Source organism: Gekko japonicus, unplaced genomic scaffold (genome assembly GCF_001447785.1).
Source record: "Gekko japonicus isolate JY-2015 unplaced genomic scaffold, Gekko_japonicus_V1.1 scaffold1923, whole genome shotgun sequence".
NCBI classification, from domain to species: Eukaryota; Metazoa; Chordata; class Lepidosauria; order Squamata; family Gekkonidae; genus Gekko; species Gekko japonicus.
The window spans coordinates 282,927-296,166 of record NW_015167594.1 but is presented as its reverse complement, the minus strand read 5'-3'; the positions used below and the strand labels follow the sequence as shown (position 1 = coordinate 296,166).

Here is a 13,240-nt window from a genome sequence, read left to right as displayed (position 1 = left end):
GGGGTCAAATTTCTAAAAATCCCTTCTTAGCGAGCACTTACGCCATGGTGGGAGCGCTCTCCCGAATTTGGTGTCTCTAGGTCCAGCGGTTTGGCCTAGGCGTGAGGGGACTTTCTTTTATATATACATAGATGGCACACACCAAGAATACAGATGAAGGTTCTGGCACACACTCAGAGGGGTGGGTATGCCTCAAAACTAATAATCTTTTGCAAACACAAGTACTTCTCCCACTGTAAAGACAGCATCCTGCCTGGTTGGGTGCTGTTTACTGCAATTTAATGGCTGCCTTGGGACACTTTCGAGGGAGAAAAGTAGAGCATAAGTGTTTTAATAATTCTAAAAGAATGAATAAGGAAGAAGTTGTTGCTGGAAATAGGAAAAGAATGGGGAGGTGGCTCATTTCAGTTTCCATGTAGCTGGTTTCCTGGGTAGCCCAGGGAAGTTTCTTTCACTGTGTAAGCACAGATTAGGAGTGTCTGGAGAAAAACAGCATAAGGCCCCTTTTCCTTGGGAAGTGCCCCATGACTTCTTTTAAAAGGACACTCTTGGCTAACATGGTCTGTAAAGATGAAGCAGAAGTCAGATAAAAATCAAGCTGGGATCTAACTATTTATTTTATTTGCTTTCAATGTGTATCCCGCCTTATCGGTATGAACTGGCTCAAGGTGGCTAATATGAAGACAGAGATGAAGAAGGCATTTTAAAAGGTTGTGGTGAATGGATTTGGCTTACAGGCCTGAAATTTTGCAAAAGAATCTGTACATAGGCCCTGCTTTGATCATTGGCAAATACAAAGGTATATTAATCTAAGAAGAAACATTAATTCAAATACTCATTGTTATATATTTAATAGAATAGCACTCATAATGCAGAAAATGCCTTTGGTGATTTATAATTTTAAAACATTTACCTTTATTTCCGTTCTTGCTCTGTGAGGAAAAAGCTGACTAATCATTGAAAAGTCAGTTCCGACCATGCTTATAGCTAAGAAAAACATCTCTGTTTCTGTGTAAAGAAACAAATCAACAATTTAAAAAATGAATATAGCACTGAATATTCAGATTTTACAGGCCTGAAATTTTGCAAAAGAATCTGTACATAGGCCCTGCTTTGATCATTGGCAAATACAAAGGTATATTAATCTAAGAAGAAACATTAATTCAAATACTCATTGTTATATATTTAATAGAATAGCACTCATAATGCAGAAAATGCCTTTGGTGATTTATAATTTTAAAACATTTACCTTTATTTCCGTTCTTGCTCTGTGAGGAAAAAGCTGACTAATCATTGAAAAGTCAGTTCCGACCATGCTTATAGCTAAGAAAAACATCTCTGTTTCTGTGTAAAGAAACAAATCAACAATTTAAAAAATGAATATAGCACTGAATATTCAGATTAGAACACTAGGATTTTATAAAATATGCTATATTTTACAAGAATATAGCATATTTTACTCTACAATTACATGAGGCCACAATTATCAATTGGAGTCTTGGTTAACTTTGTGTGTCTGCAAATAGTACAAGTAGACAAAAGTTTGATTTTTAGGCGACGTTACATAAGTACATCAAACACTTCCCAAGCAACCTTATATTTCATATACCACAGAATGAATTATGTACATTTTTACTTTGAATGATCAAGATACAGGGTAAAAATAACAAACAGATTAAACAAATTATCTCGCCACTCTACACTGACTTTGTCTGGCAGCATTCCCTTAAACTAAGCCAACATCTGGCAACCTTAGTTCTTCAAAAGGCAAATCCGAAAAAAGAACATATCACTGTAATTCTATGACAGTGCTAAAAGTGCACCTACCTTTTTCTGACCATGGCTTGGTATAATAGCTTCTCCTAAAACTTGAGTACGTTGTAGTAGAACCACGTTCAAAGATGGGGTCATTTTCTTCCACTACACATTGCCCTTTGGTCCTTAAAACTTCTACAGTCAAACTAAATCAGAACATATAGAATACAAAGAAATGCAGTATGAAATAATGATACAATCAAATACACCAATAGTCTTTTAACAGTGCTGGACCCAAGATTGCATGAGAAACTCTGCACTGTATCAACAGAGATTTAAAATTAATAACTTTAAAGTGTTTCGATTAACTCAAACAAAGACTTAAATTCTCCATTGTGGCAAAAAAGTAGTTCATTAACCATAAAGAGCATTGAGAGGAACAAAAATTCCTAATAGTTCTAGAAATGTTTTTCAACTGTCAAAATCTAACCTCTCTTCATCTAGAATAATAGAGCCATCTTCTGCCACTTTTACTCGAGGAACTAGAAGGGGGCCATCATCCTCTTCTTCCTCTTCTTCCTCAGCTTCCTCATTTTCATCTTCATGATCAGCAACAGTTTTTTCTTCAGGTCTGAAATTTTGGAAAGTAATACTTCACAGAAACGTTCATCCAAGTTCCCCAGTACCTGTTTTCTAACACATGTTCTTCTCTAAGGTTCTCTCTCTGTGTGTCTTAAGCTACGCATGCAGCAAAATGAGGTGAAATAATGTGCTGAACCATTTCAGAATGTGCTGGGTGTCAAAAGCTTAAATCTCCCCACATGTAAAATCTCCCCTCAAACTAATCACATCAAGAAGAAAAGATATATCCTAGCCTTTTGCAACGTCATATTACTTTTCTACTTACAAGGAGTTACTGGTGTGGAGGAACTCTGAAAAACATCATCCCTTACCTAAAATCTGAAATGGTACAATCCATTTTACCATTTATTGTACTGTTTGTGTTGGTCCATCTACAGTCTTATTGTACATGATCTTCTTAGAGTGCTATAGGGTTGCCAAATAGTTTTCACTCACCGGCGGGAGAGGCTCCGTCCCGTCCGGGAGCAGTCTGTGTGTGCGCGTGCAAAGCGCGCACGCGCCGCGGCGACATCACCGGAAGTTACGTCAGACGCTACCGACGTTGGGGGCGTGGCCGAGCTCGTTGGGGGGGAACATATGGTTTTCCCTCCCGACGAGCTCGGCCACGCACCCAACGTCGGCAACGTGGCTGCGTCACCTCTGGTGACGCAGCTTCGGGGGTGGGGTTCCCCCCGGGCCCCGATTCCGCCAGGGCGGGAATCGGGGGCTCCGAAGCGGGGGGTTACCCGCCCCCGGGCACATTTGGCAAGCCTAGAGTGCTATGCTATCTGAAGTGATTTTTTGTAGCTGACGGCCATGAGGTCAGATATTGCCTTTCCCTCACCCCTCTTATTTTGCACACAAATTCTTCTTGCTGCCATTAACCATAGAAGTAATAGCCATCCTTAAACTTAACCCTGGGGGTCTTCCTAATCTAGCATTTAAAGGGGGGAATAACAACATAGTGTATTAAAGGCATGAGAGAATTTACATACAAAAAGAAAAAGAGGGAAGAAAAGCTTTTGGCAATCGAGTTGCTGTTAATCTATTATTGTGGTTTTTCTTATTTTATATACCACTGCTTTATGTGCTCTGTAGCATTTTTAACTGTAAACCAATTTGGGTATTTGTAAGAAAGGCAGCTTATAAAATATTTCAGTGAACAAATAAAAGAGGAAAAAAAGAGATAAAAAGAGGGTAAGAGCACCTGAATATATATCTTGTTTCTGGCTCCTTGATTTAACTAATGACTGTTTAGCACTTCTTCTAAACAGGCCCTAGCAAAACATAGGTGTAATCTTCGTGGGGGCGGCGGAAAAAAAGAGATAAAAAGGGGGTAAGAGCACCTGAATATATATCTCGTTTCTGGCTCCTTGCTTTAACTAATGACCGTTTAGCCCTTCTTCTAAACAGGCCCTAGCAAAGTTTTAACATTCAGCAATTAACAGCAACAATACATTACCCAATATATTTTCTTCAGGGAAAGATACGAGGATTATAATCTTTACCACAGTCATATAGCTTTAGAATTACAAATCCATCAATATTAATGATTAGACATGTAACCAATTCTATTCCCATAGATAATACAAAGATTACTCTTTTGCTTGAGCTGAAGTCCTTTCTGATTTCTTTTCTTCCACCAAAGAACACCTATACAATACAAAAAATAATTATCATTTATTCAAAAATAACCTTCAAACATTTTGTCTTAGTTTGACAGCAAACTGTGTACTCTTCCTGTGCGAGTTATAACCTTATTGACAAAACAGTTTTAACTGAAATACTCGGATTTAAATCCACTTATTCCCCTGGTCTATGGATTAACCCACCTGGGTATGAATTGTTCATGAGAACAAGCAAGGGCTAGGGATCCAGTTATTATCTGGAACTCCCTGATATCAGTCACACATGGCCAGGGCATAAACTGTAATCTCAGTGTGATAGTCCACAGTTTAGCGAGGGCTCTTAGGTTGCGGTCACACGTGCCAGAAAAAATGGGGGGGAAGTGAGGCTATTTCCTCCGGAGGAATTTGACCTGCAGTTGCACGATCACACCTCCCTTTGAAACTATGGGGATTACTCTTTTGCTTGAGCTGAAGTCCTTTCTGATTTCTTTTCTTCCACCAAAGAACACCTATACAATACAAAAAATAATTATCATTTATTCAAAAATAACCTTCAAACATTTTGTCTTAGTTTGACAGCAAACTGTGTACTCTTCCTGTGCGAGTTATAACCTTATTGACAAAACAGTTTTAACTGAAATACTCGGATTTAAATCCACTTATTCCCCTGGTCTATGGATTAACCCACCTGGGTATGAATTGTTCATGAGAACAAGCAAGGGCTAGGGATCCAGTTATTATCTGGAACTCCCTGATATCAGTCACACATGGCCAGGGCATAAACTGTAATCTCAGTGTGATAGTCCACAGTTTAGCGAGGGCTCTTAGGTTGCGGTCACACGTGCCAGAAAAAATGGGGGGGAAGTGAGGTTATTTCCTCCGGAGGAATTTGACCTGCAGTTGCACAATCACACCTCCCTTTGAAACTATGGGTGCAGTCCGTCAGTCCGTGATCAGACGCAACTGCGGGTGAGTTGGGGGTATTTTGTGTTGTTTTTTCCCCATGCACTTAACCAAGGAATCGATGAATCACACTACCACACCGAGGGCTCCCTATGGAGGGTGTGATGATGCGCATACTGAGAAGGGAGGGGAAACAACTGCACGGAGTTGGGATGGCCTGATCAGACCATCCCAACACCATGAGAGCATGCTGGAGCAATCAGACACGGGAAAGTCCATCCAAGGCCCATCGCAACCCGTTAAGTACTGGATTTTCCCCAGTGTCGTTTCACTCCGCTTCTGCAGCGAAGCAGAACAGGTTGCTGATGGCTGCAGGGCACTTCCCAGATGCTGTTGTCTGATCGCGCCCTTTAAATCCACCCAGCATTCTCACCTATGTTGGGTCTAATTGTGCGTATGATCGCAGCCTTAGGGAAGTTTCTTCTGCATAGCTGAGGACAGGAACATAATTTAGTATAGCTGTACAAAGATTACTAGAAATGGTGATGTTTCTAAAAGTTTATAAGTGAAACAGAGCTAGTATGGCCTAGCAGTTAAAGAGCTGGCTTCAGAACTGGGGAGACCAGGTTCAAATCCCTGCTCACCATGAAATTCACTGGGTGACCTTGGGCTAGTCAGTTTCTCTCAGCCTACCCAATATCACAGGGGTTTTCTGAGGACAAAAAGAGGAGGGGAGAACCATGTCCTTCCACCAGCGAGAACAGTGTGGGGTACTTCATAAAAATAAACAAATAAGTGAGTTTTGCCTCATTTTTGAGAACCATTCTTCTAAACAAGCAACAGAATTGTGTCCTTCTGTTCTTAAAAAAGACATGAGTGCCTTTTACATGCTAATAATTATGTAAAGAGAAAACACAGTATAGTCTAATACACAAGAGTAGCAAAATAACCATTCTACACACAGGACTGGTGTGGGGTACTTCATAAAAATAATCAAATAAGTGAGTTTTGTCTCATTTTTGAGAAACATTCTTCTAAACAAGCAACAGAACTCTGTCCTTCTGTTCTTAATTAAGACATGAGTAGCAGTAGCAAAATAACCATTCTACACACAGGATCCAAAACTCTCATTCATGCTTTCTCCCCGCCAATGAGATAAAAGAGGATAAGAAAGGATCCAACCCTCCATACATGTGCATGAGATCATGGCAGTGAATTTGGGCGGGGAGGGGGTTTCTGGAAAAAGACAAATATATCGGCTTAGATCCTAAAAAACCATTCCATTTGTGCAGCAGCAGCTCCTCCAAAACAACAGTTTTATTGTCTGTGAAGGGTTTTTTTTGTCAATTCCCTCTCCACATGCTGAGGACTCCCAATTTGCTCCCCATGCCGTTGCGCTGAGCCCAGTGACCAGCAAGAGCACAATCCCAGGGGGCACAGAAGACTGCAGTAAGAGGGGGCTGGGAAGGAAGCGGCCTTCCTCTAGCATGACTCTGCTTGCACTGCTTAGGATTCAAGCCATAACTTGTGTGTGTGTGTGTGTGTGTAATATTCTACCTACAATTTTTCAACTACTATTACTGGTACTATAATGTGGTAGTTAGAATATTGCACTTGGACTAGGAGACCTCAGTTCAAAGCCCCAGTCAGTAACTTAAGCCAATCACTCATTCTAAGCCTATACAGCTGTTTACTGTATAAAGCAGCAGGGACTACATATGCCATCCTAATATTTTTGGAGGAAAAAGCAGAATATCAATGTAATTAGTTGGTTTAATTATAATAAAATGTATACTTACTTCATGGGATTGTTTTCTGGCAGATAATATATGAAATCTCTCATAATCATTTTTGAACGATCTTCTGGGATATTTTTTTCAATTATCGGACATTTGGATTTCCGCTGTTGCTAAACACAAACAATAATTTTTATTTGCATTTTGTTTGTTATAGTTTTGCTTTAGCAATTGGTGGTGATTATGAAAGTTACGAAGCAGCTTTTAACAAGACAGAATGTTTCTCATTCTATCATCCATATGTTTTCAGTTCAAATGCCCATACTATTTGGATGCTATAATAATTAAAAATATGAATAGCAATTAGGAGCCAAATACATATCCTAATGTCCTATATTAGCCAACATGCCTTTTACATGCTGGGGGTTCAAGCCAGAGATTGTCAGCAAGCCATGCCACCTCCATGTGGCAGCAGCCATCCCAGGCTGAAGGCTGCCAGATCATCTGATGGGGGAGTGAGCACTGTGCGCACAAGGCCACACGTGTGTCAGAGGCCCTAGGCCACCCAATGCCCAATATAACTAGATATCGCGGGCACTGGCAGCTTTCTACGGCTGAAGGCTGTCGGATGGTCCATGGGGGACGGAGGCCTGGCTGCCAAGTCGCATGCTCAGTGGCACGACTATGACCACAATGCCAAAGAATGCCCCCATAGGCCAAAGCACAGCTACTGCATGGGGGGCACAAATACAGTGGAGGAGCTGGCTGCCAGCAAGCCCCAACAAAGGATTGTCTGATCGTCTGCACACACAGACCCATGTGCAAACTCTGATCCCTGCAGCCATCCAGGACACCATCCTTGGAGCTGCAGGCTGAGTGGAGAGGTATGAATGTGACTGCACTGCAGCAGCTCCAAACTTACCTGTGAGGCTGTCCCTGAAGTGAAGGCTTTCTGCTTGACTGCCACAGACGAGGTTGTTCCACTGTGCTGACGCCACAATCAGAATGGGTCTTCCCCCCCCCCCCCAGCAGCCTCCTGTTCCCTTCCCTTGCATCAATTGCTTGCAGGATGCATAAGATCCCTGGATAGGCCTGTTACAGCCTCTGGGCCTTATGTTTGACAGCCCTGGCCTAGCTCATTTCCAGCCATGGCTGGAGGAGAGGGGGATATTTGTAAGTAAATGGGAAAAGTGTGTCATGAGTCACACAACCCTACAAAAGATCCATCATCAGCTTCCTCATAACAATTGCAAAATACATTACCATACCTTTTCTTTCTTCAATTCTTCCTTGAGCAGCTGCCTCAGCTTCTTAGCTTTGATTATTTTCTCATGATCAGAGCATATATTTTTCTCTTTTGCTGCTGCAGGTTTGGCCTGTTGTATTTCCTCCTGAATCAAACTTTCTTGTGTGGGTCTCTCTTTGAGGGGTGAGGACATGTTGTTCTGCTGGGCTTCATCACTTTTATGAGCTGTCACAGACAGACTGGCCTCCTTATTAACAGATTTTTTAAATGGAGAAAATTGTGGTACTTGAGGAAGAGGTGTTTTCTTCTCAGGCAATATGGGAGAATTTTCAATATTAATCTTTTCACATGAAGGTGATTCCTTCTGAAGGGCAGAGTTACCAGGAGGAGGAGAACAAGGTACCTGCTTCTGAGAACATTTTGACACTGAAATGATAGCACAGCGCGCAGAAGGGGGTGCAACTCTTGGCTTAGCAAGATTGGGCATTGTGGATATGCGTTTTCGTCTCTGTAAAGGGGTGTCTGCACGTTTCCCACTATCTCCATCACCACTTGGATTGCCGTTCTTTTCATATCTGGAAAATTCAGAATGGGGGAAAACTATCATGGGGAAAAAATCTGTCATAAAAGGGCAGTTGGACTATTAACAGCAAATTAAGTAGATGCCCCAAAGCACAGCAAATCAGGGAATTTATTTTTGAAAACACGTATTTGGTTTAGACATCAAAATTAACCCAATAAAGCTGGGGCTTCACATCTGGTTGAATGCAAATATGTCCAGAGTCCTAACCACTGTTTTTACTGTTAGTGATTTAATATCAGCAGTAGGCAAACTCATATTCACCTCTCATATGAAAAAAATGATGCTACTATAAGAGACTTAGTATATGCTAATGATGCAAACTTGTGAAAAAGCTTATTCATAACCCTGATACAGCTAACCTTTTTTAATACACCTTCTCACAGAAAACTTCAACCATGATTTAAAACCACAACCTATACATGTGAGATTACTTCTATGCAAATGTGCTACAGGTAGCAGTCTTAGGAACACAGGTAGAAGGATTCAGCCGACAGCCACCACACAAGCATAAAAAACACAGCTCTGCTTGCTACTCACATAAGATTCATTGGTGGGGTTTTTTTCAAAAAATGGCATCTTATTGGCTATTTCCGCATCTTTTAGACAGAGGCTGATGTTAATGACAAATAATTTCCTTTCTTAGTTATGAACTTTTGGGTATATACTATCCAAACTCAGTGATTTATTAATTTTTGCAATTAATAACTGTCAATCAGCCCTAGGATTTCTTTTTGGACACCTCTACAATCATTTGTTACATATTACTGAATTCACTTGAGAGTTGGTCACAACCTTCTACACACCTACCAAATACAAGATTAATACCTTGATTTTTTTTTTAATCTACATTCAGTTAAGAGCTGTGCCTGCCCCAGATGTCTTTCAAATACAAAATGCATTTCAGACCTTACTGACTTTTTTATGCTATACAAGAGAAGCTCTGAATATATAAACACCTTCCACAGTCTGATTTCCTGGAAATCCTTCCAAATAATTTTCAGTATGACACATAATTTTGCGAAGGAGACAGTAAGAGACATAAGGACAAACACCACTATTATTTTCACATGACTACTTATTAAAAACCCTAGATTAAGTAATAACCATTAAATAAAAAGACTTCTAAACAGACAACAATCTGCTTGCAGCTACTCAGATTTAATTACTAGTCCTCCTCTCCCTCACCTAACAAAATATTAGCTTGCAATTGTTCCTCGACAAATACTGCTCAAGCATTTCAGTATCTTCAGCAGTTCTAGTGAAGTCAAATAAATCGCTTAAATCTATACATTCTCAACACTATTTATTCTCAACAACAGTTTGAAAGAACATAAAACATTTCTGCACTGTACATGCAAGCAACTATAATGTGACATTTAGATGCTAGCATTCTCCACCCTGTCAACAGAAAACAAGGCTACAAGCTCAACACTGCTGAGAAGAAATCACATAGTGACTCTGGATGCCTCCCTATCAGTGGAGGCACAGATCACCAATGTAAGTAGAATGGCGTTTTTCCACCTACGCCAGGCTAGACAACTGGCTCCCTACCTGTCCCGCCAAGACCTAGCCATAGTGATCCATGCAACAGTCACCTCTAGACTGGACTACTGTAACACTCTCTGTGCAGGGCAACCCTTGAGGCTGACCTGGAAACTTCAGCTGGTTCAAAATGCAGCAGAGTAGATCCTTACAGGGACACCTATGACAGCACATATCCAGCCTGTGCTTCACCAGCTGCATTGGTTCCCAGCTAAGCACTGGATCAGATTCAAGGTTATGCTATTGACCTTTAAAGCCCTAAACGGTCTGGAGCCAACATATCTGAGGGACCACCTCTCCTGGTATATCCCCCAAATGGCGCTCCACTCATCTAACAACAACTTGCTGGTGATCCCCAGCCTAAAGGCCATCCAGCTATCTGCGACCAGGATCAGGGCTTTTTCCACCCTGGCGCCAACCTAGCAGAACACTCTGTTCAATGAGACCTGGGCCCTGCAAGACTTGAAACAATTTCGCAAGGCCTACAAGACAGAGTTGTTCCACCAGGCACATGGCCATGGGTGAGTGACAGCTCCCTACTGTGAACCACTCCCTGAGCTGCCCTTATTTGTTGTTCAGTTGCACAGTCGAGTCCGACTCTTTGCGACCTCATGGACCAGATCATGCCAGGCCTTCCGGTCTTCCACAGTCCTCTGAAGTTTGCTCAACTTCATGTTCGTTGCATCTATGACACTGTCTAACCATCTCATCCTTTGCCGTCCCCGTCTTCTTTGACCTTCAATCTTTCCCAGCATCAGGGTCTTCTCCAGTGAGTGCTGCCCTTATGTTGCTGTCTAATTAGAACTGTTAATGCTGAGACTACAATTTATTGTAACTGTTTTAATTAATATGTGACTTAAATGTTAAAACCTGCCCTGAGCCCTACTGAGTGGGGGAGGGTGGGCTATAAGTCCAATTTATCAATCAATCAATAAAAGCCCTCAAAGAATTACAAGCTACACGCTAGTGATCCATATTCTAAGAGACATTCCATACGATGACAAACATTCTAATGCTGTATGATGCATTAACAGAAACCTGATTACAGATAACACGCTCACCCACAGAATTAGGTGAACAATGATGTAAATACATAGACTTAAACCCAAACACCACTTCACAAATTTACAACATATCTCAACAAAAGGAAGTCGATGTTCATCATTATTCTTTATCTACCAGAGAAATCAAACCTTTCAGATGCTACATTATAACTCAATACAACTATCAGTACACCTCCTCCTCCTAATACTCAAACATCTATAAAGTTGTTCCATCCCCCCCTGCCACCCCATTCCATTACTTTTAATTTAAAAATTCATATTTCACTGCAAAGAGTTATCTTAAAGAGACAGAGCTCATAGGACAAAGTGCTGCCTGCTTTATCTCAATAATATCATTGTTTCAATCATTTTCAATAATATGACTAAGCTCTAGATTCACCAGACCCTCACCTTTAGTCTTTAAAAATGTCCAAAATTATGCAGGAGTAACTGTGGATGTTGGTCAATTGTAACCTGCATGGTGACCCAGGTTCACAAAAAAGTATGTCCTAGACTGGGGCAATTTTTTTTTTAATTTGCCCATTTACTATTATATAAATCATGATATATCTGAATTTTTAAAAAGCTTCTAACAAAGTTCCTCACCAAAGGATCCAGATTAAATTGAGCAGTCAAGGGACAGGAAAATAGCTAAACACTAGGATGCACAGGACAGTCCCAACTAATTGTCACAATGAAAGGAAACAAACAGTGATATACCTCAAATATATATACTGAGGACACTGCTATTTAACTTGTTCATAAATGATGTGAAATTGGGGTGAACAATGAGATTGAAGGTTTTGTAAATGACAGCAAATTATTCAAGAAAGGTAACTTAGTTAATTGAATAGACAAACTAACCAGACTGCAAAGTGTTCAAGTGATGCACACTGAATTAAAAAATCTCTAACTTTCCATAAACAGGGATGGAGCCTGAACCGGCAGCAACTGCAAGGAAAGAGATCTTTGGATTGGGGTTTATACAGAATTCTGGAATTCACAGCCACAAGATGACTACCAGTTTAAATGGACTTAAAGGAGACTAAAGACATTCACAGAGAACATAGAGCTATTAGCCATGATGGCCTGACGAAACCTCTGTGTTCATAGACCGTGCAGGAGGGCAACAGCAAGTGGATGCTGATGCCTTCTTTCTCTTCTTGTGGAGCAGCTGGTTAAATCGCCATGGGAAAAGGAGTGCTGAACTAGACTGACCTTTGGTCTGATGCCTCCGATCTCCTCTTAGGTCCCTATGAGTGTTAGCAGAGACACAGTGCTGGTCCGTCCGTGCATGCATTTATAGCCTTTGATAACTCTGCAACGGACGCTTCTCAAACGAACTCCCCCAGCCGATTCTAGTGAAAAGGACTGCGCCTTAAAATCGCGACAGCGCTTCCACCCTTACAAGTAACCGCATGACGGAGATGCAAGTGAACAAGGCACGTCTCGGGGTTTTGTGGCTTCTCCGCTTTCCGGTAGAAACAGGCTCGATTTTACGGGAGAAGAAAAATAAATGGCTGCTAGAGCCAGAGCTCACCTGCTGCTGTCGCCGCCGCCACTACAGCCTTGCCGAAGGTCTTCGGCAGGCCCCAGCTGGGAATCCGAGCTGGCCTCAGCGGAGCAAGTGGTGGTTTCCGGGGCATGCTGAGCCTCCGGGGCCGCTGCCGGGGCCTCTGAGCTGTTCCCGCTGCCACTGTTACCTCTAGCCGCCGCGCTCGGCCTCACGTTGGGCTTCACACTGAACCTGGCGCGGCGGAACATGGCGGCGCGACAGACAGGCACCGACCCGAGCTAAAGCCCGCCGTCCCCTTTTTCCTCCGGCCGGCGAGGCCGCCTCATGTCACCCCCCCTGAGCCGGTCCAAGCCCAGCTCCCCTCCTTTCCCCCTCGGTGTCTGTCAGCTGCTGCGAGACAGCACGCTGCTTCCGTCATCACACTGCGACAAAACAGTGGCAACAATTCTGCACCACGTGATCAGGACACACCCTTCGTGTCAAACAAGCGGAAAGCGAGGCAATGATTGAATACGCCGTAAAACTCCGAAGGGAGGAAAGCCGTGTAGTTTGCTTTGTAAGCGTCTGGTTTTTTGTCTGTGTGCTCTGCATCCCATTTTACTAAAGAGATCCACTTGCAGAACAGCTCTGCTTCACTGCTCTTAAACTCTTAAAACTAGGGTTCTGC

At 42.0% G+C, this 13,240-nt stretch overlaps 1 protein-coding gene across 1 annotated transcript in view; it reads right to left on the bottom strand.

Moving 5' to 3' along the window:
* Positions 1-12,984, bottom strand: part of BDP1 (B double prime 1, subunit of RNA polymerase III transcription initiation factor IIIB) — a 60,321-nt gene extending 47,337 nt beyond the window's left edge. Inside the window, exons 1-7 of the mRNA XM_015413964.1 lie at positions 12,598-12,984; positions 7,912-8,464; positions 6,707-6,816; positions 4,460-4,513; positions 2,246-2,386; positions 1,828-1,961; positions 1,250-1,344 (exon numbers count right to left, since the gene is read on the bottom strand). Of these exons, the coding sequence (XP_015269450.1) occupies positions 1,250-1,344; positions 1,828-1,961; positions 2,246-2,386; positions 4,460-4,513; positions 6,707-6,816; positions 7,912-8,464; positions 12,598-12,821 (1,311 nt within the window). The 5' untranslated portion in view covers positions 12,822-12,984. The remainder of the gene's footprint in view (positions 1-1,249; positions 1,345-1,827; positions 1,962-2,245; positions 2,387-4,459; positions 4,514-6,706; positions 6,817-7,911; positions 8,465-12,597) is intronic.
* Positions 12,985-13,240: the final 256 nt, after the last annotated feature.